The following is a 27,647-nucleotide window of genomic DNA, read 5'->3' as shown; positions in this document are numbered from 1 at the left end:
ATTTTGAAGAGTCTGTTTCTTTGTGTTTCATGTCTTTCGGTCTATGTGTATGCTCATTCCTACCCTCTTTGTAAGTCGAGAACTCCTAGACCCCACCAAACCCTTCTTTTTACTGATGGGAAACGGAGCTGCCCAGGGGGAGGGGCTACGTGACAGCTGAGTGGAAACAAGAGGAGACAGAAGGGTGATTATAAAGTTTTATGTGATCTGAGCCCCCCTGGAGGTGCCAGAGTCCGTCTACACCTCTGCACAACGGGGGGGCTTGAGGGATTGGCTCAGGGGGGCAGCATGGCCCAAAAGGAGGGAAACTGCCTCCTGGGGAAAGGAGGCATTCCCAGTGCATTCTTGCACAGACTTGAGGGGAGACATACCCCCACAGGAGGGGAGGAGGAAGCAGAGGTGGCTCAGAAGGGGAGAGTCACCCAGAAGAATACTCTAAAATTAGAACCTTGGCATCATACCTTGGAATTCAAGACCTGTAGACCTTTAGAATCTGACAACATTTGATTCGTAGAACTACAGTGCCTCAGATCTTAAGACTTAAAACTGTGGATTCTTGGGCCCTTAACTAAAATCCTAGAAAGGTGGAATGCAGCATAGAACCTAAATGTGTCCAGCATTAGAAATGATTAGGACTTTGGTATCTAGCTAGTCACAGCTAACTGTAGTCTTATACCTTAGATGCTAAGGATCCAGAATCTTGGCCCAATAGAGTCTAGGGTGTCTTGGAACATAGAACAGAGCAACATTAGAATCTTAGAGTTTAATAATCTAGAATCTTGAAGCGTATGGTCTAGAATCTTAGACACAGAATCTAGGTTCTTAGACTAAGTCTTAGAACATCCCATCTTAGAACATCAGACCTTTCAACCTCTATCTTTACACTCTTGGAATTTTTGAATTGCAGATTCTAGATTCTTCGATCTTTAGGATCCAGAATCTCATAATAAAGAGTTTCAAGGATCATAAAGCCTTAGAACTTATAATTAACCATTATTAGAATCTTAGAACTTGAGAAGATAAAATCTTGAGGACTTATGATGTAGAGTCTTAGAGGCTGAGGATTTATAGTCTAAGAGGCTTAGAACTTCAAATTTTAGAACATTAGGCCTCAAAAAACCTCCGTGTCTAGAATTGTAGAATCTAGAATCTTATACCCTAAGGACTCAGAACCCTTGAATAACAAAATCTAGAATGATAGAGCCATGGATTCTAGAACTAGAATCTTAGAGCTTCAGAACCTAAAATCTTGGTGGGCTGTATCAAGAATTCTAGAACCAGAAAAATCTCAAGCCACAGACTCTGAGGGCCTTAAAATATAGGCCTCGAAACTTCATGTCTGGAACCTTAACACTTTAGAATCAGAAACTTTGGGATTTTAGGTCCTTAGAGCCAAAGACTAAGAGCATCTTTGAAACCTCGAACCTTCGCTTCTAGACTCTTTCAACCTTAGAATCTAGAATCTTGGAATGTTAGACCGGGAGGACCCCTAGGAATCGCAACCCAACCCCTTCCTTTTACACACGGGGACACTGAGGCATGGAGAAGAGAGAGAATCTGTCTGGGGGTAGAAATAGAATAGGTAGGAAGAGGAGGCTGTAGTCAGGGGTGAGGCCTGGAGTGGTGAAAGAGTTGGGGGGAGGCTTCCCCAGTGGCAGTGCCTAGCTTGGGTCCTGAGAGGGAGTCCCAGGTAGAGCGTTGTCTCAGGCTCCATCCTCCTGCCCTGGGGGAGGTGGGGAGCTCCGGTCAGTGGGCAGGGTGGGGCCAGGGGCTGTAGAAGGGCAGAGGACATAGCGTCCAGCAGGATGGACCTCAGCCGCGGTGAGGCAACTGCAGGAATCCTTAGGGTCAGGCTGGGTTGGGGGGTCAGCTCCTCCAGCAGCTCCAAGTGGTTCAGGATGACCCCCGCCCTCATCCATGTTGACATAGAGGATCTCGTCCGGCTCCTGGGCAGGGGGCAGGGCCTTCAACGTCTTCTCCAGATCTTCCCGAAGCTCTGAGAAACTCGGCCGGTCCCGGGGGTTTAGCTCCCAGCACCGGGACATTAGGGCATACCTGGGGCGGCAAAGTGAGGGGTGAGAGACAGCAGGAGCTCAGAAGGGGAGCATTCTGGGAGTTTGGGGGCATTTCATGGAACTGGAAGGAACTGTGAGCAGTTTGGGGGCTTCTGATGGGATTTGGGAATTCTCAAGAGCTTCCAAAGGGGGGGTCCTGGGAAACTTGGGGGCTGGAAAGGGTCTTGGGGAAGTTCTCTGGGTATCGAGTGGTGTTCTAGTGAGGATTTGCTAGAGCAGATTTTGTCCCTGAAAGCACTGGATCAATGTTCTGCTCTCCTCTACGTGCTGTGAGACAGCAAAGTTTGATAAGCTCTGTCCTGAAGGATCCTGAGGATATCTCCGAGGAGACCCATGAGTTTGGAAAAGCTCAGGACAGCAAACTGGGGGGCTGGCGGAGGGTCCCGGGTGTTTAAGAGCATTGGGGGAAGTGCGAGAGCTCAGGAGTCTGGGGTGAATTAGAATTGGGGGGCAGCTGGGGGGGGCTCAGCGTGAGTTCCTCAACAGTCTGAGGGGTTCTGTGCAGGTTGTAGAGGGTTGGGGCCATGTGGGGGTGATCAGGGTCTTGGGAGTGAAATCTGGGATGGGGGAGGGGGTGGGGCAGGGTCCTGAGGATCCTCACAGTCCATCCAGACAGCCCACAGGCTGCTTCAGTCGGTTGCCCTGGCACAGGTAGTCGTAAATCTCGCTGTTCTCCACTCCGGGATACGGGGTCTGGCCCCGCGTGGCAATCTCCCACATCGTCACCCCAAAGGACCACTGCGGGGGGCAGAGGGGAGAGAATTAGAGGGTCTGTCCTGCACAAAGACACCCCCAAATGCATGGGTTCATGGGTACACCCACATTTTTGTGCACATGTGTCCATCGCTATCTTAGTGGGTGCCTCATTCCTCTTCACTGCAACACCAGCGCAGGGACACGCTCACAGAGGTCACTTTTGTGCACGTACGGACGTGCTCATCCATGCACACATCTACACACACATACATACTTATCACCGCCTCTCCCAGCCTACACTGTCCACACGTCCCCCGTATGAACGTGCCACCTCGTGAACCTGTACATCTCCCCAGCATGTCCACACCGCCATTCACAGACACCCAGCACAACCCCAGACATGCCTAACCCTTGCCACCAGGCCCCTGTGCTGTGAAATGAACAAGCCACTGACTCCCCACTCCTGTGGGGAATCTCCACACCTACCACATCGCTCTTGCTGGTGTAGACACGGTCAGCCAGGCTCTCAATGGCGATCCACTTGACAGGCATCTTGGCGATGCGTCCCTGGCGGTAGTAGTCCCCATTGTAGATCTTCTTGGACAGCCCGAAGTCCGCCACACACACGGACATGTTCTCATTCAGCCTGTCCAGATTGGGGAGAGGAACGGGGTGACTGTACTGTCCCCTCCACCGGGAAGCCTGCCCTCACTCTCAGACATGTCTCCATCTGCCACTCTGGCTGTCCCTCCTTGGGGGTGAGGATCTGTCAAGCCCAGACGGAAGGGAAATGTGTCCCGTCTTGTTCGGTCCATATGAAGTTTCATAAACACACCCATGTAACCAGCACCCAGATGAAGAAACAGAACATCATGGGACATCATCTAGATAAGGAATACCACAGAGCAAAGAAAAAGAAGGAAATAACCAATATGTACAGAGACACGGGCTAACCACAAAACATCACGCTGAGCGAAAGAAACCAGACACAAACGAGTACAAACTGCACAAGTGACATTTATGTGACATTTAAGAACAGGTGACTCAAGTCCAGAATAAGGGTTTTCCCTTGGGGCAGTGACTGGGAAGTCTATTAGGGAGACTGCCAGGGCCTAGAAATGGTTTTTTTTTTAATCTTCTCCAGTGCTGGTTGTTTACATGAGTCTACAGACAAGTAAACATTCATTGAGCTGCACATGTAGGATGTGGGTGTTTCAGTGTATGTAAAATAAACATTGATTTTTTTTTAAGTATAAGAAAGAAGGAAACACATTACATTATCAGTCCTTCTTCCTACCCCTCCAAGGGAAGCCACAATCTTCCCTTCTTTTTTTCGCAAAGAACTTTCTTTTCTTTTCTTTATGCCCGGCACAGAGCCCGACATGAGGCTCCATCTCGAGACCCTGAGATCATAACTTGAGCCGAAATCAAGAGTTGGATGCTTAACTGACTGAGTCACCCAGGTGCCCCCAGGAACTTTCTTTAAAAAAATAAAATAAAATAAAAATTTATTTATTTATTTATTTATTTTTAAAGTAGGTTCCATGCCCAACGTGCAGCTTGAATGCACAACCTGAGATCAAGAGTTGCATGCCCTACTCCCTGAGCCAGCCAAGCACCCCTTAAGATTTTTTTTTTAAGTAATCTCTACTCTCAACATGGGGCTCAAAACCACAACCGGGAGACCAAGAGTCACACACTCCACTGCCTGAGCCAGCCAGGCATCCCTTGATATTTTAACTTAACAACAACAACAACAAAACAGGTGCATAACAATGGGTTGTTTGCTCCCATTTTCAGTGTCATTGTTTCACAGGGGACTTGCTCAGGATCAGCCCAAGTTGCAGAAGGAAAGGAAGTTCCATTTTGACTGAGTCTATTGAAGACTTTACATACATTTTCCAGTTAACATGAAATACAGGGAACAGAGGAACAAGGTAAATGACGCCACAAGGAAACAGACACATGTATGTCATATCCTGTAAGACAACGGGCCTGGTCTCTTCCAAAAGAATATGCTGTAAAAATATAAAAGGCGGGGGAGGGAGGCACCTGGGTGCCTCAGTCCATTAGGCATCAGACTCTTGGTTTGGCAGGTCATGATCTCAGGATGGTGAGCTCAAACCCTGCCTTGAGTCCTTTGTAAATTTCCACACTCAGTGCAGAGTCTGCTTATCCCTTTTGCTTCCCCTCTGCCCCTCCCCCTGGCATGAATTCACACTCTTTCTCTCCATGAATAAATAAAATATTTTTTAAAATATGGTGGCGGGGGGGGAGGCTATTCCAGATTAAAAAGGCCCAAAGGGGCATAGCAACCAAATGTGTGTGGGGGGGGACCTTGAATAGATCCTGATTCGGGGGCAAGAAAAACAAAACAAAACAAAACAAAAGCAAAATAAAACAAATAAACAAACAAAAAACAGCCCTAAAAGACATTTTGGAGGACAACTGAAGAATCTGAGTATGGATTAGATGGATATGAAGTTATGTTGCAGAATTATGGTTACTATTCTCAGGTGTGACAGCAGAACTATAATTTACATGTAAATTCTCACTCTTAGGAGATAACCTATTGAAGATTTAGGCAACTTGCTTTGAGTTTAAGCGGTTGAGGAAAGAGAGAAAGATAGAGAAGAGAGGAGAAATATGGCATAATCGCCCCCGGGATGGTATATGGGCGTCCACTGAACAAGTCTTCCAGCTCTTCTGTGAGATTGGACTTTCTCCACATAAAGAATTTGGGGGGAAAGAAAGAGATGTTCATGTTCCCGAGAGTTGCGAACATTTACCCATCTTGAAGAAGATTCCAATTCTCCAGCTCTGGTTTCTGAGTCCAATATTGTAATGAAACTAATAGTTGAAGGCTGTGTTTGTATATACATGCTCCCTCCTGACCTTAGTTTAATTCTGGCCTATTTTCTGGGATGTCTGTTGGTGGGGGAGAGGAGGGTGTCTGGTCCCCTTATTCAGTATGGCCCCTTGCTAAGGGCAGCCCCAGGCAAGATAGTCAGCACGGAGGGATACAGAGATGAGGCTTCAATGTTCCCACTGTCATTGGTCATCTCTGCCCCTTTGCTCACGTCATGCCACCCCCTGAGCCCACCCTCTTGCCTCTCCTCTCTCCACATTCAAATACCCCTCCAGAATCTCAGTTCCAGGCTCCCCTCCTCCAGGAAGTCTTCTCCAATTCCCTCGCTGAACTTTCTATCCCAGTCCTGAGTTCTGGCCTGCCTGAGGGGTATGTGTGTCTAGACCCCTCTTTCCTCCTAGAAGGAGGGATGCAGCCCCCCTGAGGAGGGGATGGGTGGGGGGGCGGGGAGAGTATCTGTAGAAGGCTTAGCACTCACATGCAGTTCCTGGCAGCCAGGTCTCGGTGTATGAATCTCTTGGTACTCAGATACTCCATGCCACTGGCGATGTCTGCCATGAACTTCACCAGCATCTGAGTGGGCAGGAACTGGGGCAGCGTGAAGGAGTGGAGGTCAGCGGAGTCCCTGAGATCCATCCCTCCTCCCTCCCTCCTTCTTTCCCTTCCTGTGTGTGCCTATCTCTGCCTTGCAGTCGTTTCCCATGCCTCCAAGAATTAAATCCAACCTTTTCCCAACAAGGCTCTATACAATTGCCTCTTGCCTTCCCGTCCAAGTTCATCTCCTACTGCCCTTGACCTGGACGTGTGACCAACGCTCCAGCCAGGGGCCTCCTTTCTGGTGTTCAGACAAACTATGTTCCGGCCTCTAAGCCTTTTCCTCTGTGCTGTGTCCTCTGCCAGGACTGCTTCCCCCCAGATCTCCCCACCTCCTGCCAGTTGGCTCTTCCTTCAAGGTCACCTCCTCTGTAAGACCTTCTCAGTCCACCCAATCTACCTGCCTGGCCTCTCTGTCGTTCACTTGACTCTCTTCCTTTCCTAGCAGTTAAATTTCTCTTGCTTATTTATTGGTTAATTTATTGCCTGGTGCCCTCACTGGTAGACAGCTCCACGAGAGCAAGCACTTGGTCACCATGGTGTTCCCAGTGTTTGAGCGGTGCTGGGTACCTGGGTGCTCAGTGGATACCTGGGAACCAGACAAGTAAATGTCCCTCACCACTGGTTGGTCCCCAAGCCGGGAATAGAGAAGGAAACTGTGCAGGTCTCCATGTTTCATGAAAGGTAAGATGACCACGGGTGCCGGGAAGCCCTCTCGTTCGGAACCCTGGAAACAGACGCCTGAGGCCCCCCCAGGCAGCCCTGTCACTCCAGTTGGCCAGGAGGGGAAGCCATCCCCTCCCTCAGTTCTCTCTCTCCCTCCCCCTCAAATCTAAGTTCCAAACTGTTGGGGGCGGGGTGGGGGGTGGGTGGCAAGGACCAAGCTTCAGAGAAGCCATTTCCAGCACTGTTCCCAGGGAAGTTTCCAGAGCCCTCCTGGGGACCTCAGCTATTTCTGGGAAAGGTCAGAGGTCACATTCCAAGCTGAGGGAAAGAAGGAGGGGGGAGCTTGAGGGTAGGGGGAGCAGGGAGCCTGGAGGTTTGATCTTCCCAGTGTCAGAGGGAGGGATCTTCCTCCTGGAGTGGCCTCCATGGAGTCCGGGCACCCCCAAACCTGCCCCTCCCTCACCAATGAGCCTCATGACGTTGGGGTGGTCAAATTCCTTCATGCAGACAGCTTCACTCAGGAAATCCTCCAGCTCCGACCTCGTACAGATAGCAACTTGGGGGAGAGAGGAAGGTGGATAAGGAAGAGGGGAGGGGAGGGAGGACTCCTTCCTCCTCTCCTTCATCAGCATCATCATCATCTGTGCCTGGTGCTGCACTCAGCATTCTATATATATATATATATGAACTCATTTAACCCTCTGAGGGGAGACTATTATTCTCTCTGGTTTTTTTTTTTTTTTTAAAGATTTTTTTTATTTATTTATTTGACAGACAGAGATCACAGGTAGGCAGAGACGCAGCCAGAGAGAGAGGAAGGGAAGCAGGCTCCCTGCTGAGCAGAGAGCCTGATGTGGGGCTCGATCCCAGGGCCCTGGGACCATGACCTGAACCGAAGGCAGAGGCTTTAACCCACTGAGCCATCCAGGCGCCCTATTCTCTCTGTTTTAACAATGGGGAACCCAAGGCACGGAATGGTTAAGGAATCTGCCTAAGGGCACACAGAGCTTGCAAGTGGAAGAGACAGAAGAGAAGGCCAGGTGGGCCGGCTCTGAGGTCCAGGTGCACACACCATGCTAGGCCGCTTCCCTAGGGATCCATCCCATTACTCCCTTTTTACAACTCGGGACACTGGCTCAGAGAGGCAAAGCGACTCGCCCGAGGTCACACAGCTGGGACTCAAACCTAGGTGGAAAACATAACCTGGTACATAAGAAGTGTTCAATAATGAATGAATGGGGAGACACTGATGGCTCCATAATCCAAACTTTTAGCTCCACTGATTGAGAAAGGATCCCCCTCCCTCATCAGCAGCAGCAGCCTGGCCCTCAATGCCTCTTTCCCGTGTGGAAAAGACTTGGCCCTGGACTTCCTGGGGTGTGTGACCCTGGACTGACTCCCGCCCTCTCTGACCCTGTAAATAATATAGTCGTAGTCCACATTCCTTGCACAGACCACTTACCACCCCAGCATTAAGTGCTTTGGCTCACCCTAGAAGGCAAGGATATTATGATCTTTTTTCCCAAATGAAGAAACGCAGCTCAGAGAGGGAGAGTCACTTACCTGAGATCACACAGCTGACAAATGATGAAGCTACATTCCAGACCTTCCCCCACAGGGGGCTGGCCCCCCCAAAACTACATTTCCCAGGCTCCTCTTTGTACTGTTCATACTGTTTCCTGTTTTCCTGTTGGAGTTTGCCAATGGGAAGCACTGATGGGAGACTGGCAGGTGGGCGGGTGGAGAGGGAGAAGTCAGGGTATTTCACCCCATCCCTTACCTCTTCCAGCATTGCCTTGATGGTGGCTGTGTGTTTCCAGCTTGCACAAGGCAGCCTCTAAGTCTGCAATCCCAAATCCCACCAGGCATCCCTGGCCGTGGCTATGGTGACACCACTTCTTCCCTCTGGCCTCAGGTCTTGGGATGGAAGTATTACTGCTGCTGATCTCCAGCCTCACTGCTCCCCACCATTCTGGCGCCTTTGTAGTAAGTCTCCCCGTACTAAATCCCTGCCATTAAAGCACCTAGTACGGACTCCACTTCCTGTCTGGAAACCCTGAGATTCTGTGGCAAGGCTGGTTTTCGACTCACTCTTCTGCTCTTTGGCCTCATTAGGGCCATAGGGAAAAGCCTTCGGGTGAGGGGTTGGGGGTCCCATCCATGTGGACATGCAAGCTCAGACTCACTCTTCATTGTTTTCACAGCCACCTTGAGGATGGAGTCATCCTGGTTGAGCTGGCCCTCCATCACAGCTCCAAATTCTCCTGTGGGGGACAAGAGGGAGACACTGACCTGGGGGGGGGGCGCTTGTGGGGACTGCATTTCCTGTGACTGGGTACGGGTGGGGAAGTGAAGGACTTTGTGGTTCAGGGGAATGTGCGTGTGTGCTGCGGGTGGGGGGGTGGCAGGGGGCTCACCTTCTCCCAGCGTCTTGCCCAGGGCTACCTTATGCCGGTCTACCATCACATCCCGAAGCTTCTCTTTCAGCTCTTCACTGATGCCCAGGCTGTTCACTGCATGGGGGCAGGGGTGGACAGAGCCATGGAGCAGGGCTGACACTCAGGAGACATTTGGATGTCAAGAGGGATGTGCCCATTGTTAAAATACTGAAATACTTCAGCATTCATTCAAAAGCAGCTACTGGGGGTGCCTGGGTGGCTCAGTGGGTTAAAGCCTCTGCCTCCGGCTCAGGTCATGATCCCAGGGTCCTGGGATCGAGCCCCGCATCGGGCTCTCTGCTCAGCAGGGAGCCTGCTTCCTCCTCTCTCTCTCTGCCTGCCTCTCTGCCTACTTGTGATTTCTGTCAAATAAATAAATAAAATCTTTAAAACAAAACAAAACAAAACATAACAAAAAACAGCTACTGCCCTGAGTACACCTCCTGCCCTAGCTCCTCCCCTAGACCCCCGAATCTTCTCCCAAACCAGCAGCAAAAGGGTTAGAGCCTGTCACATAATCTTGCACCACTGGGCACCCTGATAGGTCAGTGGTATGCCACAGCAGTTGCTAAAAATATTTCTTAACTTTTTATTGAATTACTATCTGCATAAATCACAAGGGAGCAGCTCAGTGATTTCTTTCTGAGAGAGAGAGAGAGAGAGAAAGCACACACTCCCAGGTGTGAGATGGGGAGGAGGGGCCCAGAGAGAGAGGGAGAGAGAGAATCCCAAGCAGACTCCCTGCTGAGTGAGGAGCCTGACACGGGGCTCAATCTCACAATTCTGAGATCACGACTTGAGCTGAAATCAAGAGTTGGCTGCTTAACCAACAGAGCAACCCAGGTGCTCCTGTCCACTTTTTAAAAAGATTTCTTTAGGGGCGCCTAGGTGGCTCAGTCATTAGGCATCTGCCTTCGGCTCAGGTCATGATTTCGGGATCCTGGGATCAAGCCCCACGTTGGGCTCCCTGCTCAGCGGGAAGCCTGCTTCTCTCTCTCCCACTCCCGCTGCTTGTATTCCCTCTCTCACTGTCTCTCTCTCTCTCTCTGTGTCAAATAAAAAAAAAAAAAAAAAGATTTATTTATTCTGCAGAGAGCACACCCGCCAGCAGGGTGGGGAGAGGCACGGGGAGAAAATCTTCAAGCAGACTTCCCGCTGAGCGGGGAACACCACCCGGGGCTCGATCTCATGATGGACGAGGTCATGACCTGAGCTGAAACCAAGAGTTGGATGCTCAACTGACGGAGACACCCAGGTCCCCCAGCTCAGCGGATTTCTACAAAGCAAACACAACAGTGTCACTAGCATCCAGGTCAAGAACAGACCATGACCCGCCCTCTCAAGAGCGGCCACCTTCCTGATTTCTCTTATCATAGATTGGCCTTCTCTGTTTGGGGATATTATTATCAATGTGGAATCACATACTGTGTTCTTTTTTGTGTCTGGTTTCTTTCACTCAACACGGCGTCTATGAGACAGCCATAATGTAGCTCTCACACATAGTTGTGATTTATTTTCGTAGCTCTATAGCAACAGTTCTCGAGTGGCCTCAGGACCCCTTCACAGTCTTCAAATTACTGAGGATGGCAAAGAGCTTTCATTCAGGGGGCTGACACAGGACCCCTTCACAGTCTTCAAATTACTGAGGATGGCAAAGAGCTTTCATTCAGGGGGCTGACACAGATCAACACTTATTGTATTTTCAAAATTAAAATGGATGGGGGCACCTGGGTGGCTCAGTGGGTTAAGCCTCTGCCTTCGGCTCAGGTCATGGTCCTGGGGTCCTGGGATCGAGCCCCGCATCAGGCTCTCTGCTTGGCGGGGAGCCTGCTTCCCCCTCTCTCTTTGCCTGCCTCTCTGCCTACTTGTGATCCCTCTCTCTCTGTGTCAAATAAATAAATAAAATCTTCAAAAAAATTAAAATGGATGGAGTTTTCAAACACAAGAATAAAGCAGACGTTTGTCAACCAAAAGAGTGATGACATCATCATGTATTAGAGAGCGTCTGGAAAATTCCACAGAACACATGTGAGAGAACAAGGGTGCTAAAGGGCAAATAACATCTTGGGATTATTACGAAAATAGTTTTGACCTCATGGATCTCCTGCAGTGGTCTCAGGGACCCCTAGAGACCGGGATCACACCCTGAGAACCGCTGCTGCACATTACCCCACTAGAGCACCATGACCTCCTTGCTTCCTAGTCTTGCTCCTCTTGAATTAAATGTCTTTCCCAGCCCTTCCAATATCTCCCCGGGGCCCCGGCAGCCTTCTCACACGGTGTGCTGGGGAGAGACATCGCTCTGTCCCTTTCCTTCCTGGATTTAAGTTGCCCCAGCTGGAAAGAGGAAGGGATTTGACGACGTGGCCTCTGGGGTCCCTTCATGGCTGGGACCCTCCATAACTCCACAGTATCACGGAGAGTCTAGAGTTCTAAGAGCCTCTGGTTTTCAAGATCTTAAGGGTCTATGGTATTGATCCTGGAATTGTTTCAGTCAAGCTCGACTCTACCTCTCTAACATTCTTTAATTGCAAGAGGCAGCTCCGAGGATGGACTTACAGAGCAAAATGACCTGATTTCAAAGCCCAGCTACCCAATGTGCAAGTTGCGTGGCCTTGAGGAGGTCGCTTAAACACTCTTGCGCCACCGCTTCCTCATCTGTGCAGTGGGGGTGGTGGGGAGGGACATACCTGCCTCACTAGGTTGTCATGAGGATTCAATGAAATGACATGTGTAAGCACCTGTCACATAGGGACTGCTAGGGTTGGCTGTCACCCCTGGCTTCACGATCATCCTACCATCCTTGTCCTCTCCATCACCACCATCATCACATTGTTCTAGGATCCTGTGGCTCTAAGGTTTGGTCTTCCTATGATTTTTTTTTTTTGTCTAAGACCCCATTATTCTAAGGGTTGGTGTGATTTCACAGTTCTGTTGTTGTTAGAATCTGTGGTTCTAATGTCCCATCATTCCAAGGTCTTCAGGAACTTTTGGTTCGGGCATCAACGGAAGCCCAGCGGGCTCCAATCTCTATGCTCGTCATCCCCCTACCAGGGCGGGGAGGCATGGGGGTTCACTTACAGGTGGCTTCAGTGGTCCGGCGACTGTAGGACTTGCGAACACGGTATCTGACCACCAGCTCACCCCTTTCCACTGTTGGTTCAAACACCTCTCTGGGGAGGGGGGGAATGGGAAGGAAGTGAGGACAGGGCAGAACCAAGTGCAAACCCCTCCTTCTGAGAACAGTGAAAGTGAACACCACCCTAAGCCCAAGCCACACCCCTGCCAGCATTTGCTAAGCACGTCTGGGACTTCTACCCCCGGCCTTCCATTCATCACCCAGACCCTGGATCTCATTCCGATTCTTAATTGGAATCTTAATCGGTAATCTCTTGTCCCACACAAGCCTCCTCACGGTCTCCCTGGCCCCAGCCTCTCCATCCCAGTCCACACAAGCCTCCCTATGCACGTAGTTCCAACTTACCCATAGCGGGTCTCCTTCCTCCGGCGGTGGACGAGGAACAGGGCCAAGATGAGGACACAACCAGCGGCCACAACGGCTCCCAGCAGTACGTACCACCAGGGCCATGAGAAGGCAGGGGCGGGGGGCTCACTCACTGTCGGAGGTATGGCACACAGGTCATGGGGGAAACCCTGGATCCCGCTCCCTGGACCCCAAAGATGTGACGTTGGAGGGAAACAGATGTGGAAATGAGGTATGGGGTAGGTAGAGGCAGTCACTTCTCCGAGGAGATGGACTTGGGTGTGGAAAGCAGGGGAGCGGGGAGGAGAATGCATGGAGTGTAGGATGGGTGTGTGGGCATGTACAAGGAGTAGGAGGCTTATGGACAAATGGCCAAGGAATGGTCTTGAGGAGTGCACGCTGACGATGGAGGCGTTTCCATAAAGCAAAGGATGGGAGAGAAGTAAATATGCAAAGGACGGTGCACAGAATGTCAGAGGAGTGTTGGAGGAGTCTGGGGTATGTGAACGAGGAGCAGTCAAGGAGTTTCGGATGCAAGTAGTGAGCAGTGATTTGTAAGGATTTAACTGTGGTGTGAAAGAAAGCGTGGGCATGGGATGAGCTGACACGGTGTGTAAAAAGGTGGGAATGGGTATGTGCTGAGTGTCCCAGGAGTTTGGTGTGGGTGTGTGCAGAGCGGGAATGGGTTAGGACTGGCGAGGGGTGAGGGGTGTCGATGGGTGTGCATGGAGACCTGAAGAGTGTGGGATTGCGTGGACCCAAAGTTTTCGAGGATATATAGATATATGTGGGATATGTGGTGAAGGTGCGAAAAATATGCAGTTTGTGAATGAGAAGTGTGGGTGTGCCCCGTGTTTGGGAGGCATGGGTGAGGAACCAAGGACTGTAATAGGATGACTGGGAAAGGAAGCTGGGATTAGTGTGGGAAGGGTATGGAAAGAAATGTAGGAAGGCACGTAAGGAAGACGTAAGGCTAGTGGGTTGGGTTACAAGAGGTGAGCTGGAACAGGGCTAGGAGGGTGTAATGGCTGTAGGAGGAATGTTTGAGAATTGCTGGAGAAATATTGAGAGGGATGGATTTGAGGGGAGATAACTCATCTGTCTGCCCATCCATCCATCCATCCATCCGCAATTCATCGAGTACCTATAATGTGCGGGGCCATTCCAGGCGACTCCATCAAGGACCACACAAACCCCAGAAGTAGAAGATTAGAGTGATGAGTTTGGGAAACAGGTAAGCGATGGCAATGGGTATGTTTGTGGCGATGGGGTCCTCAGTGGGTGTTGAGGGAAAGGAGGGAAGAGAGAGGGTGCGAAGCCTTACCCAGCTGGTGGACTGGCTGTCCTTGTCCTGTGAGGAGAAAGGACAGAGGCAGGACACGCTCAGAGAGGGTAAGGCTGGCGTGACATGGGCAAGACTTTCATTAAGCTTCCGGGTGGGAAAAGAGCCTAGATTGGGGTAAGTAACACTGAAAGGTACAGGGAGAAAGTCAGGGGCATCTGGGCGAGACAGGGTCCTTGCGAATGGGTTGAAGGGGGCTGAGCAGGACTGGGACTTACCTGGACGCCAGGGCTCCAGAGGCACAGGGAGGCTCCAGGGTCCATCCCCAGCGGCAGTGTAGGCTGCCACACACACTGTCAGGTTGGGGACAGTCCCGTCCCCCCGCAGCTCCAGGATCACCTCTCTTTTTAGCCCTATGTCCATGAGCACCTAGGATGTCGGACAGAGTGTCAGGGTAGAGCGCCCCCCTACCTGCCCTTAACTCTTAAAACTTTACCCTCAGCCTCAAGTCTCCATCTTTCCAAAAGCCCCCTCCTCCCCCAGCCCCTCCTCCCTACCTCCTCCCACCCTTCATCCCTCGCCATCACCCCTACCTCCATTCTCCATCCCCACGCCCAGGCCACCATCAGCTCCACGGGGACTGGCCCTTTGCCTCATTAACTGCCCATCGTCAAGTGCTAGCAAGGGGGGACTGAACCCCCATCTTTCCACCCATGTTCCTCTATGCCCTCCTGACCTCCCACCCTCTCTCCCACCCCATCTCTAACCCAGGGTGCTGCTTGCTCCAACACCACCTCTGTGCCCATTAGGAAAAGTCACCCCTTTTTCAAGGTGTTCTAGGATTATCTGCTATAAAAGCATCACAGGACACCTGGAAGTCTACTGAAATGCTTTTTAGAGTGCTTTTAAATAGCCATTCCCTACCCCTTCCCGGACCCCTTAAACCTCCCCAGAACGTGCTCTCCTAGGTGCCGTATGATCTTGTACTACCCCAACCCGCAACCACTGTCCTGTCCGCCCTGCCATTTCCTCCCCATCTCCCTCCTCCCAGCCACTCCACCCCAGCCCCGCCAGCAGCACCCACCTCGGGGGTGTCCTGGCCTCGGTAGGCCAGCCGGTACCCCAATAGGGTGCCCTGCAGGGGCGCCCTTGGCTCCTGCCAGCGCACCAGGGCTTGGCTCCCATTCCGCACGGCGCTGACATTCTCGGGGGGGCCCAGGGGCACTGAAGGACAGGGAAGAGGGGAAGCTGGCACCCCCACCTCTTCCTGACCCCCTCCCCTGTTCCCAGGAAGCGGGGGCAGAGTGCAAAAGGAACGCGCGTGGGCACCTCGTGCAGGCCTGCCATGAGCGGAAGCACAGGGGAGAGGTCTGGGAGAGATGCCAGTGGGCCACTCTGGGGAGTCCGGGGCTGGGTGGGAGGGACTGAGGCCACTTGGGGTTAATGGGTGACAGGAGATGCCTGGGGTGGCACAGGTGTGAGCCGCCGCGAGTAACGTCTGCGTCACACCAGCCCCTTCTTACCTCCCTCCGGTGTCTCCACAGGAAGCCAGTGGGTCCAGGGCGAGGGGCCCTGGCTACTGGTGCAGGCGACCCGGATGTGGTAAGGAGTGTGAGGACGGAGGCTGCCCAGTCGAAGGCGGTGAGGGGGAACCGACGCTTGCAAGGTGACAGGCTCCTCTGGAGGGTCTGGCTCTCCCAGCCAGACGCCCACCCCGTCGTCTGACAGCACGGCCTGGGGAAACGGAAAGGACGTGAGGATGGGACGGCCAGGAAATCCCAAGACGGGGCTCACACGAGTTGGTAGGGGTGGTCCTGGGGTGATGACACAACTTTGCAAGGGTGTGTGTGTGTGTGAGAGAGAGCTCCGTGCTGGTGTAACAGCTCGGCTCATGCAGCTGCAAAGCGAGAAGACCACCTAGACGCACGATGTGGCTCTGTCATCACTTGCAAAAGCCAAGTCTGGCAAGACTTGCCCTCTCTGAGCCTCAGTTTCCTCATCTGGAACATGGGCACTTGGAGGAACAAATGCCTTCTAGGGCTGCCTAAAGGCTGAAGGTAGGACAAGCTGTGTGGAGCAGGGCAGGTGATCAGCATCAATAAAATTACAATGACATTCAACCACAGACAAAAGCAACATCCTACAAGAGAAATCAGAAGAGTGGGCACTGCTGGGGGCTCAGGGGTCCTCGTGGGTGGGGAGCTGGTGGGTGGTGATCTGGAGGGTGGTGACATGTATGAACATTTGTGTTTAACAATCTAGGTGCACATTGAAGATTATGCACCTTATGTATATCTGAATAAAAAAGTAAAGCCCTTTACGCATCTGAGCTCATTTGACCCTCAGCTCTGTGTTTGGGTACCATGGGCATCCCCACTTACAGATGAGGACAGTGAGTCTCAGAGAGATAGAATCACTTTGCCCAAGGTCACCAGCTTGTCACTGATGAAGCTGGGAACTAAACCCCAACCTGTCTTCAAACATTTTGCCTTGGGGTGCCTGGGTGGCTCAGGCCATTAAGTGTCTGCCTTCAGCTCAGGTCATGATCCCAGGGTCCTGGGATCAAGCCCCACATAGGGTTCCACACTCAGCGGGAAGCCTGCTTCTCCCTCTCCCTCTGCCCTCTCCCCTCTCCCCCTGCTGTGCTCTCTCTCTCACTCTCAAATAAATAAAAATCTTTAAAAAAATCTTTAAAAAGAAATAAGAACATTGGCGATAGTAACAATACTTCTCCTCTGTTCAGAGAGGCAGCAGAACTTGGTGCTGAGCAGAGACGCTGGATCTGGGGTTCAGATCCCGCCTCTACTAGCCCCTAGCACTGTGCCTTAGTTTCCTCATCTATAAAATGGGATAACAACAATGTCTCCCTAACTTGCACGGTTGAGAGAACTGATGCTTGCAAGCGTTTAGAGGAGCCTGTGCATGGTGAGTGTTTATTGCTATTATTGTGTGTGTGTGTGTGTGTGTGTGCGCGCGCGCGCGCGTGACAGAGGTTGCCTGGCTACAAGCGTCAAACTCTGCACGCCCTACACAGCGTCCCCACCTGAGACACTCGCCTGGTCCCCAGGAATAACATGATCAGCATGGCAGGGACCAGAGCGGGTGTAGACATCTGCACAGCCCTGCCACACAGAACCACAAACCCTCTACAGCCACACACTGCAAGGATGCTGCCACCTCCCCCCAGCCCCTGGGGAGCAACCAGGAGACCCAACCACACTATCGCACTGAGTGTTCTCAGAGGGAAGTTTACTGCTTACCAGTGTGGACCCAAAGAACCTTGGATATCCAAGTCCTGGCTTGGGTATCATTTGCTGTGTGACCTAGAGTGGGTGTCTTTATTTCTCTGAGTCTCCATCCTATCTCTGGAAAATGGGCATCTAAGAGTCCCTACATGGCAGGGTGTGAGGCTCGATGACACACAACACAGAAGCCAGTTTGCGCATCCTATCGATGGTTAAAGTTTCCCGAGTGTGGACTCTGTATCAAGCACCCCAGCAGGTGTAATCCTGGTTGAACTCATGGTCTTTTTGCTACCACCCTCTGAGGTCAGTTTCTTTTTTCATTCCCATTTTACAGATGAGGAAACAGAGGCCCAGAGAGGCTTAGCAGCTTGCCCAGAGTCCCACAGACCACGGTGGGGAAAGGATCCCACCACGAGGCCTGGGAGGCTGGGTAATAGGATGGGGGCGGGGGATGGAAGCTGTCCCATGCCCGCTCTCTGACCTGCAGTGACAGATGGGAAGGGGAACCTCTGCTGGGACAAAGGGGACACAGGGACATAGGTCCAGACAGTCAGCCTCCTGGTGCCCACTCCCACTTCTCTTTTCCCTGCAGCCCTCCCGTTCGAACCCTCCTGCCCCAGGCCAGGCACAGCAGGAAGTGAGCCCTGGAGAAGGAAGAGGACACACTTCTGCTTTTCTTTGACACTGGACGCATGTGGGTTGGGGGGTACAGCTGATGCCTGACCTGGCATTTGAGATTTCCCAAGTGGGCCCACGCTTGGGGATTGAATCGGTTTTATCCTTTAAAGCCCACGGGGAGGGCAGATCACTTCCCCTCTCTGGGCCTCAGTTCCTTCCCTTGAAAACGGGAAGATTAGCAGATTACTTTCTAGGGTTAAAATGACAAGTGGATGAGATAATGTCCAGGGCACATAATTACAAGAAAGACAGCTCTTATTTGATCAAGTGTTGGCTCTGAATGGTCTCCAAGGAGGTGAAGGGGGCTGTTTGGGTTTGGGGAGATGAGGGTTCGAATCCCACCTCAGCCACTTCCTGGCTGTGATCCTGGCCAGGTTGCTTAACTACTCTGAGCCTTAGCTTCTACATCTGGAAAGCGGGTGTCTCCACAGACCCTGCCCCCACAAACACACATAAACACATAAAGTCACAACACAAGGCCCACCACAGAGATGACGCTCCATAAACACTGGGCATTACTAATTATTGTCATCTGTGGTGGCAGCCACTGTCCCGCCCTCACTCCAACTTCCAGATCTCAAAGAACTTCAGGCCAGAACTGGTCTCGTATTCAGAGATCTGCGTTTGTTTTTCTTAGCGCAGACTAAGAACGACTCTGGTGCTGAAGGCTGGGTCTAGAACACTTCAGGTCAGGGACTCTTCCAGCAAACGTGTCCTACTCTAGGTCGGACCCTGCGCTGGGCAATCGTGAGGACCCAGTGGTGACTGAGACAGGCCAGGACTGGTCCTCCCAAAGCTCCCGGTCCAGTGGGGAGACAGACTCACCCCCCAGACAGCAGCAACCCAGAGTGATCAGGGCTGGGATAGGAGAAGCACAGGGCTGTGGTCACCTGCTGGTGACAGAGAAGGCTCTGACCCCTGCTGTCTTAGGATTCCCACTCTGGCCAGAGTCAGTATTACTAATACTAAAAAAAAAAAAAGTTAAAACAGTGGATGGTTTATTAGGCATTACCTATGTTCTAGATACTATTTTAAGTTTGGTCCTTGTATTCACTCATTGAATTCTTACAACAAGCCTATCTGCCCATTTTACAGATGAGACTGAAGTCCAGTGAGGTTAAGTCACAAGGTCCCTTCTCCTGCAGTTGCTGGTGGTGGAGGGAGGATCTGAAGCCAGGACATCTGGCGTTGACTCAACTCGAGGCTCTACTGCCTCTCAGCACATGCATGGCTGAGAAGGGCTGGTTTCCCAGGGAGGGGCGGGGGGCTTAGGTGTGGTGGAAGGAGGAGGGCTGAGCCAAGTCTAAGGTCTCACCTGCAGGGTGCAGTGCGTGAGGGGGTAGATGCCGCTCAGGCCTGGGGTCCAAGCCACCTCCAGCTCTGTGGGCTGGCGGGAAACCAGGTGGAGGTCACGGGGCCGCTGGGGGAGCACTGTGGAGACATCAGGGGAGGGGCTGACCCTGGGGGTCTTTGCCTGAGGCACCCCCCTAAACCCCCCTGACCTCTACCCCAGCTCTGACCTTTGGGCCAGACCCCACACCCTCTGACACCCAGCTCCCCAGCTCCCTTTCCTTCACCTGTGATGGTGGCTGTGCGGGACGTGGTGACCCCCTTGGCGTTATGGGCTTCGCAAGAGAAAGAAGATGTCTTGTTCAAGCCTGGGGAGTCATAAAAGGAGAGGCCCAGTGTCAGAGAGAGGATGGACATTTCCCAGGCCATGCTGGGCCACCTCCTACCATGCTCTGCCTGACAGTGCAGCCCACAATGGGCTCCTGCTGGAAGGGAGGTGGGGGATGAGTTGGGAGCACAGGCCTCTGTCCCCAGACACAAGGACAGGCTGGTGGCCTTGGTCCTAGTGCCCCACCACGTAGACACACATACACGCAGTCACACATGGGCACACACACAGAGACCCACATACAAATACATACACCCCCACACACACTCATACACAGAGACACACACATATGCTCACACAAACAACACTCAAAAACACACACACCGAAATACACATACTCATACGTGAACACAGATAGTTACACACGACACACCAGGCACATACACCAACACATAATTATACACACATATACAAAAGCACCCATACTCATACTTAGACACACACACCAACACACACAGAGACATACACATTCACACAATCACATACTTGCACAAACACAGACACGATCACACTGAGCTGAACAGACATGCGTGGAGGCATATATCCCTAGCAGACACACACTTAAGAAACAGGCCCTCATGGCTATGTGTAAAGCTAGAGGTGTTCGCTCATTTTTATGCTCTAAGCTCAGCTCCTACCAACTCCGGTCCCCCTCCCCCACTTCACTGGGCTTCAGATGTTTCTAGAACTCAGATATCAGACACGTTCCCATCTCGGGAACTTTGCATCTCTGTTCTATCTTCCCACAGAAGTGCACAGGGCAATCTCCCACACTCAATCACATTTGGGACTCAGACCCCACCTTTTCTGTCACTCTGTCCCTGGCCGCCCTGTTCAGAGCCGGGACCTCACAGCCATATCTAGCCTTTCCCCAGCTTTACTTTTCCTCTTTGGCTCTTCTCATCACAACATACTTTATCCATTACCTGTATGTCTTGCTTACTGTCTGTCAACCCTGCTATAGGAAGGTGGGGGTTTCTGTCTGTTCGGTCCCCTGCTGTATGCCAAGGTTCATACAGGTCCACAATAGCCTTGCACACAGTAGGTGTTCCATAAATGCTTTACGTGTATGCCTTTGTGTACCTATGAGTGTTTCTGGGTATGTATGTAGAAATATGAGCCTGTGTAATTCTATGGGTAAGTGACTTAATATGTGTCTTTTTAAAAAGATTTTATTTATGTATTTGAGAGAGAGAATGAGCAGGGGGAGAGGGAAAAGCAGGCTTCCCGTGGAGCAGGGAGCCCCAGGTAGGGACTGATCCCCGGACCCTGGGATCGTGACCTGAGAGGAAGGCAGATGCTTAGCCGACTGAGTCAGCCAGGCGCTCCAATATGTACCTCCTGTTTCTGGGTGTCTGGGGGTAGACTGCCCCATCCCCTGCCCAGTGCGCTGGTGGTAGGGACACAGGCAGACACAGACGCACAAAGATGCAGATAGAGAGACAAACAGGAGACACAGAGGCACACAGACATACATAGCACACCCGGCTATGCAGCACCTGGAGATTCACACACAGGGAAATACGGGGATGTGGGAGTGAGGGGATGTAAGAGCACCAGGTCTGGAGTTTGCACAGTGTGACCGCAGGTCTGCGTGTGTCTATGGATGTTGCAGGCTTGTGTGTGCCTCCTGCTCGGTCTGCGTGTGAAAGTGTGTGTGTGTGTGTGTGTGTGTGTGTGTGTAAGCGCGCGCACTCTCGTGTTCCCACCACCACTACCATCAACCCGCAGACACAAAGTTTCCTTTTCTCAGTCGGCAGAGGGAGCGGAATGAGGGAAAGTCGGCCGAGGCCGGAAGGGGGTGGGCAGGGAAGCTCCCCAGCGCCGCTGCCCAGGCGGCAGCCCGCAGCCAAGGTCAGGTGCCCCGCCGGCCGCAGCCCCCGCTGGCGGGGGAGGGGCAGGACAGCCCCGGGCCGGCTGCCGGAGGGGGCGGGGAGCCTGGGTCGGGTCCAGCCACCTGGCACGTGGGGGCCCGCCAGGGTCACCGCGCAGGGGCTGGTGCTGCCCGCCCAAAGAGCCTCGGGGCGGGAGGGAGTTCTGGAGCCGGGTCCTGTTCCGACCGCAGCATTCCTGCCCCCGCGTGAGTCACCGGGGTGCCCCCTCCCGCTCTGGCACTTCCGGTGGCGGCCGGGGGGCGCCTGGCGCAGGATCCCCCCTTCCTCGGCCTCAGAGCGCACCTTGAGGACGAGGAGAGCAGGGATGGAGGGGCCTGGGACCCGTCCCCTCCAGCGGGCTCTCCCTCCCGCGACTGGAGCCGGCCCACTCCAGATGTGCTTCCCAGATGCACTGTCCCTCTCCCTCTCCCCTCCCGCTCCTCCTCCCCCCACCCCCGCGCTTTTTCCGAGGGAATCAGAAGGATGGAAGGAGAGGGGGCACGCCCTGAGTCAGATCGAGGGACAGACACACATAAACGGACAAAATTCCTTGACACAGCACCTCCCCCCACCCTCACGCTCACACAATGAATCACACTTAACACCCTGGGGCCGTTACTGGCACAGAAACAGAAAACCGGGCACTGGCTAAGCTACATTAGGGGCTGATGGGGTCGCAAACACGCAGCGACACCAGTATCCAGCCAGTGACGTGCACGTATCTACACAGGGTCTGACGTTGGCACACATACACAAACACATATATCACAAACAAAAACACACAGTCAAACACCTAGCAACGCAACATCCTTCCCCCCCCCCCCCAAAACTGACAAACACACACACCTGCCTGTGGAAATACACACAGGGAGCCACACACAGACCTTGAAGCTGGACTGGTCCAACAGATACGCACCAGGACATGAATAAGGTTAATGTGGACTTGCTTGCAAACAAACACAGCCAGTCCTTCAAACACAGCTGGACACTCAGGTCGCTTCGGATACATTTACAGAGAGGCAGACTATACAAAAACTCTCTTGCATAAACACTGATGCAGACACATAGCTGCCATGTGCCTAGAGGTGACACAGACATACATACACACACCGGTTGGCAAGTTTATCTACCAAGAGACAATCAGGGCTGGGGCTGATACATGGGGAGATGGGACAGAAGTAGAAGGGAGTCGGTACCGCCTGCTGTAGATCTCTCTCTCTCTCTCTCTCACATACACACACACACACACACACACACACACACACACACAGATGGGGGTCTATGTCAGAGTCACGAACCAACACACTCCCCTCAGGACCTACGCATGGGAACCCCAGAGACACGCGTGGACACGGACAAATGAGTAGACAGCCACAGTGAGTGGAAACACACCGAGGAACACTAAACTGTCCACTGACAACATCCTGCCTCCACAAGGAAACAGGTGTCCACACCACGACACACTCACACCCACAGATGCACACCTGTGACATGACATTGTCACTTTTCTACATGGAGCTAGATGCAAAATAGCCACAAAACACTCCCTCCCCTCACTCTGCCATCTCTCCCCCGAAACACACACACACACAGGCCACCTTCACACAGCAAGTCACAGTTGTGAACACGCAAGCGCAAAGGAGGACAGAGACAAGGCTGACACTGGTATTCTTAGACAAACACACATACACACACACGCACACCACGGCCTCATACACACTGAGACACAGATCCAGAGGGACACGGATACATACAGATCAGATCTCACACACACACTGAGATACACACACACAGACAACCTCCCCCTACAGCTGTACCACACACTGATACACACGAAGGCCCTCTCACGTCTGTGGGGGGGCCGCCCCATTTCTCCTTCCTGGGATGGCATGGGTGGCCCATCCCCCTCTCCCTTCCCATCTCCAGGGTCCTGCCAGGCTGAGTCAGACCCCAGAGCCACGGGCCTGAGTCACCCCTCTGGGGGCTGGCATGCTCACCACCTCTTCCTTGCACACTCAGAGCCCCCGGAATGTTGAGAATGTGGACACCTCCCTCTAGCCCGGGAGACCCTCAGGCAGGAGCCCCCCCCACCCCGCCCCATCCCAGCAGACAGAGGCAACAGGTTGGGGTGCCAGAAGCTGAAGCCCTCCAGGGTCCGGCTGCCTCCCTCAGTCTGATCCTCACCGGGCTGTGTTCCTCCAACCCTCTTTCCTCGGTGAGGGAGAAACGGCTATGTGCAGGGACCCTCACACTACCTCTGACTGCACTGTGATCCCAAGCTAGGTCCTGCCCCATCTCTGTGGTGCAGAAATGGATGGTCACTCTGAAGCTAGGAGGAGATCTTCTGCTGTCACTCAGACCTCCCTGTCCTGTCGCTCTCCATCTGAGGCTACCTCCGTGGTCTGTCCCTTCCCGTGTCTCTTGATCTCTCTCTCTCTCTCCCTGGAACTGTCCTTCTGTCTCCCACTTTCTCCTCTTTCTCCGCTTTCAGCTCTTCTGATACAGAGGTGGACAGGTGGAGGAGAAGAGGGCCTGGTTGCTTCCGGTGCCCGGCTTGGGGTCAGGGGCTGACAAAGGGCCATCAGGCCCACACACACATTTGGGCCATGGGACAGCTCAGAGGAAACCCGGGACAAAGAATTCTATTCAGACAAGCTGGGGAGAATAAAGAGAGACAGAGGGACAGGGAGACAGACACACACAGAGAAGCAGAAAGAGACAGAGAAACAGAGAACCAGAGGACAGAGAGACAGAAAGGGACAGAGAAAGCAGAGAGAGAGAAACGAGGGGTAGATATGGATAGAGATGCTGAGACAGTGAGACTCAGACAAAGAGAGAAAACAGAGAGAAAGAGAGAGAGAGAGAGAGACAGAAAGAGACAATGAAGGACAGAGGGACAGGCACTCATACCGGAGCACAAGAGACTCTTTTGCTCTCCGCTCCCATCCTACCCGGCCCTCTAGGCAGAGCTGGCTACTCCCCAGACTTACCTGGAACTCTAAGTGTTTGCTGGGGGCCATGGCTCATGGCCAGAGTCAGGGGGACCGCATCCTGGAGCCAGAGAAGGTCCACAGGCTCTGGGGGTCCCTGCGCCTGGCAGCTCAGATTGAAGGGGGTGTTGGCGGCCACAGTCCTGTCCTCAGGCTCCTCCAGGAAGTAAGGCAGGCCTGGGGTGGGGGGAGCATGGTAGTTGCCAAGGTCCCTCGGAGCCCCCCAGGTGTCTGACTCACTGCAAATTCGTTGACCCCTATATCTGATCCCTCAGGACATCTGAACGCCCTTCAGATGTTCGACCCGTCAGGCCTCTACCCCCAGAACACAGGATCCCAGTACCTGACTCCCTCACCAGCATCTGACCTGTGGGACATCTGAGTCTCAGTGAGAAAAGCGAGACCCCGAGGGGTGGGGAAGGGGCTTAAATTGTACCTCTGAGTCCTACCCCAACCATGTCTGCCCCTAGGACATATAATCCCCCCCCAAGCCTGCCCCCAGTAATTCCCAGACTCCCCAGCTTCCCGACCCCCTAAATATCTTTGACACACCCAGGCTGCATGTCCCCTGAATTTTCCAGCACCCTCTGACCACTCAGGTTTCCTGTCCATCCACGACCTCTGTGCCCAGGGCTCACCCTCCAGCCCAACGTAGCCAGGCTGGGACACGAAGGTCTTTCCTCCCAGGACCACTGCACACTGGTACCACCCCGCGTCTGAGAGCTGCAGGGAGGAGATTCTAACAGGACAAAAGGAGAGACAGAAAGGTTCAGGGTCAGTGCTGGACCCTGGGTAGGGGTCATCAGAACTGCAGGAAGGGGGTCAGGACTAGAAACTCGTCAGAGCTAAGGAGTGAGTACTATTATTAACTCATTTTACAGAAGAGGAAAGTGAAACCCGGGGTTACATCACATTCTCCAAGCCACACAGCTAGCGAGTGGCCACACTGGGGTTCCAGCCCAGGTGGGGCTCGTGCCCATAATTTTTTACCCATCATGTGATGGAGGTCGGGGGCCGGGGGGTGGGGTAGGGACAGGGATCAGGAGGGGTGCGGCTGGTCAGAGGGAGGCTGGGCACCTGAGTTGGCTGACCACTTTCCAGTCATCCTGCCCGTCTTCACCCAGAGGCACCTGGGTCTGGGTACTGTCCGCCAGCTCTAGCGCCTGTCCATCCCGAAGCCAGGTCACCTCAGGGGGCTCCCCCTGAACCTGGAGTTCACACCGAAGGGCCCCCATGAGTCCCCGGGCACCGGTGATGTTCCTTGGACTCCCCACAAAGGGGTCTGCCTCAGCCTGTGCTCCTGTGGGGAGATGGGGAAAGAGTTAGCTTAGGAACCCCTGCTTTCCTCCCAGCCTGCCAGGCCCTTAGGCCCACATAGTTGTAAAGTGACCTCAGCGGGGGGTGGAGGGTGGAGGCTTTGGGGGAGGATGGGAGCCTTCCCAGGGGACCGGGGTCCGACTCCATCCTTCCTAGGGGCCCCATCCTCGGTCTGTTGGGAAGTAGGCCGGGGATCTGGCAGCCTCCCACGCTCCGGACTGCCCGGCAGGGCCAGGCCCTGCTCCCGCCCCTGCTGCCCTCCCTTAGGGTCTCTAGAGACTTGACAGATCGGCTGGTGGTGGACCGCTGGTGGTAGACGGGTGCTGGTAGCCGGGTGCGGAAGAAAAAAAGGTGGGGAGGGAGAGGAGAGAGAGAAGAGAAACAGGGAAGGAGAGACAGAGAGAAGCCAGACAGAGTCAAGCTTGAGGACTCAGAGACAGCAAGGGACAGAGACCAGAGAGACACGGAGGATGAGAAGTGAGGGGAGAGACACCCCTGAGAGGGGGACAAAGTTGGGGGAGAGACACGGAGGCAAACAGACAGAGAGACAGAGACATTATAGAGCCACCTAGAAAGTAGGGAGAGAGAAAGCCGGAGACTGGGACAGAGAAATGAAGCCCCACAGAGATGGCGGTCTCCAGCCAGAGCCGGAGACCCCCACCCCAGAGATGGAGCAGACAGACAGTGATGGGGTAAGGACAAGTGTGTGTGGGGGTGACAGTGACAAGGGTTTCCCCCTAGAGCTCTGGAGTCCTCCTCATCCCACTGCCCAACTTTGTGCTCCTTTCTGGAAGATTCCTTCCGGAGCAGCCCCCAGCTCAGCCCCTCTCCCTAGCCCCCCCGGCCCCCCCACCGCCGCCCCGAGTCAAGTCCAGTCCCACTCCAGCCCCCAGGTTCTCTGTCTCTCTGTCTCGCTCTGTGTCCACTTCTTTCCGTCTCTGACCCTCCCAGTTTCTGTTTCTTGTCCTGTTCCTCTCCGAGCCCCTTTCTCTCCCCGGCCTCTCTCCTCTGTCCCCGTTTAACTCATTTAACTCGGTGTCTCCTTGTCTCCCCCTCTGCTGTCCCGAAGACACTCCTTGGGCCAGCCCAGACTCCCCCCAACACCTGCCATCCACCCCCCACTCTGCTCCCTCCTGCCCCAGCCCAGCCCCGGGTCGTCCCCCCACTCCCACCCCCGCAGGGCCCCATCACTCACCCTTGGGGGCCGCGCATCCCCAGCAGCACAGCGCCAAGCACCAGGCCAGCGGGACCCTGCCCATCCTCGGGGCACCACGCAAACGATGCCAAACTTTCCTCAGAAGTTGCTGGGCACCCTGCGGGGGAGGGGGCAGGGCCGGGCTGTCCCCAGCCCTCCCCCCCAGCTCCGGGCTCCCTGGACTTGGCACTGCCCGCCTGCCACGGCTGGGCCCCCGCACCGGCTCTGCTCAGCGGCCGCCTTCCTTGCTCCCCAGCCTCCTACTCTCTCTCCCAGACTTCAGGCAACCCTTTCCCCGCCCCTGGCTCCCCCTCTGCCTCCGCCCACCGGCCGGAGCCCAGGGGGCCACCTGGGCTTGGAGGGGTTAACTCGGGGAGGAGAGGACCAGCCCTGTCTTAAAGGGGCCCCGGAGGGAGGCTGAGGAGGGGGAAGGGGCTCCAAGGACTACACCCCAAATCCTGGGCCAGCGAGGCAGGGAGGCTGTGCGGCTCTCTCTCCCGGCTCTGGGCGCTGTCCCTCTGGGCTCTCTCCGTGTCTGGTAAACATTCCTCCAGAACTCCACTCCC

General features: G+C 53.6%; 1 protein-coding gene across 1 annotated transcript; it reads right to left on the bottom strand.

Moving 5' to 3' along the window:
- Positions 1-183: 183 nt before the first annotated feature.
- On the bottom strand, positions 184-27,601 carry AXL (AXL receptor tyrosine kinase). The gene is made up of 20 exons (XM_080828976.1): positions 27,082-27,601; positions 25,647-25,869; positions 25,208-25,308; positions 24,570-24,746; positions 19,605-19,685; positions 19,343-19,458; positions 15,628-15,838; positions 15,189-15,328; positions 14,383-14,533; positions 14,147-14,173; positions 12,823-12,955; positions 12,420-12,511; positions 9,318-9,413; positions 9,087-9,164; positions 7,364-7,456; positions 6,854-6,975; positions 6,119-6,228; positions 3,258-3,417; positions 2,677-2,813; positions 184-2,055 (listed from the first exon to the last, which is right to left on the bottom strand). The coding sequence occupies exons 1-20, from the start codon at positions 27,143-27,145 to the stop codon at positions 1,704-1,706; spliced, it is 2,664 nt and encodes an 887-aa protein (XP_080685102.1). The 5' UTR covers positions 27,146-27,601; the 3' UTR covers positions 184-1,703.
- Between the last annotated feature and the right edge of the window lie 46 nt (positions 27,602-27,647).

This window comes from Martes martes (genome assembly GCF_963455335.1).
Source record: "Martes martes genome assembly, chromosome: 17".
NCBI lineage: Eukaryota > Metazoa > Chordata > Mammalia > Carnivora > Mustelidae > Martes > Martes martes.
The sequence above is the reverse complement of the archived record's forward strand: the minus strand, read 5'-3'. Positions and strand labels throughout refer to the sequence as shown.

Bases quoted from the DNA above. Each gene is read 5' to 3' on its own strand.
- AXL (XM_080828976.1), bottom strand. From the start codon at position 27,145: ATGGGCAGGGTCCCGCTGGCCTGGTGCTTGGCGCTGTGCTGCTGGGGA. The intron at 9,165-9,317 runs GTGAGCCCCCTG...TGTCCCCCACAG, and splicing joins GGGCAAGACGCTGGGAGAAG to GAGAATTTGGAGCTGTGATG. The intron at 2,814-3,257 runs GTAGGTGTGGAG...TGCCCCCCGCAG, and splicing joins ACACCAGCAAGAGCGATGTG to TGGTCCTTTGGGGTGACGAT.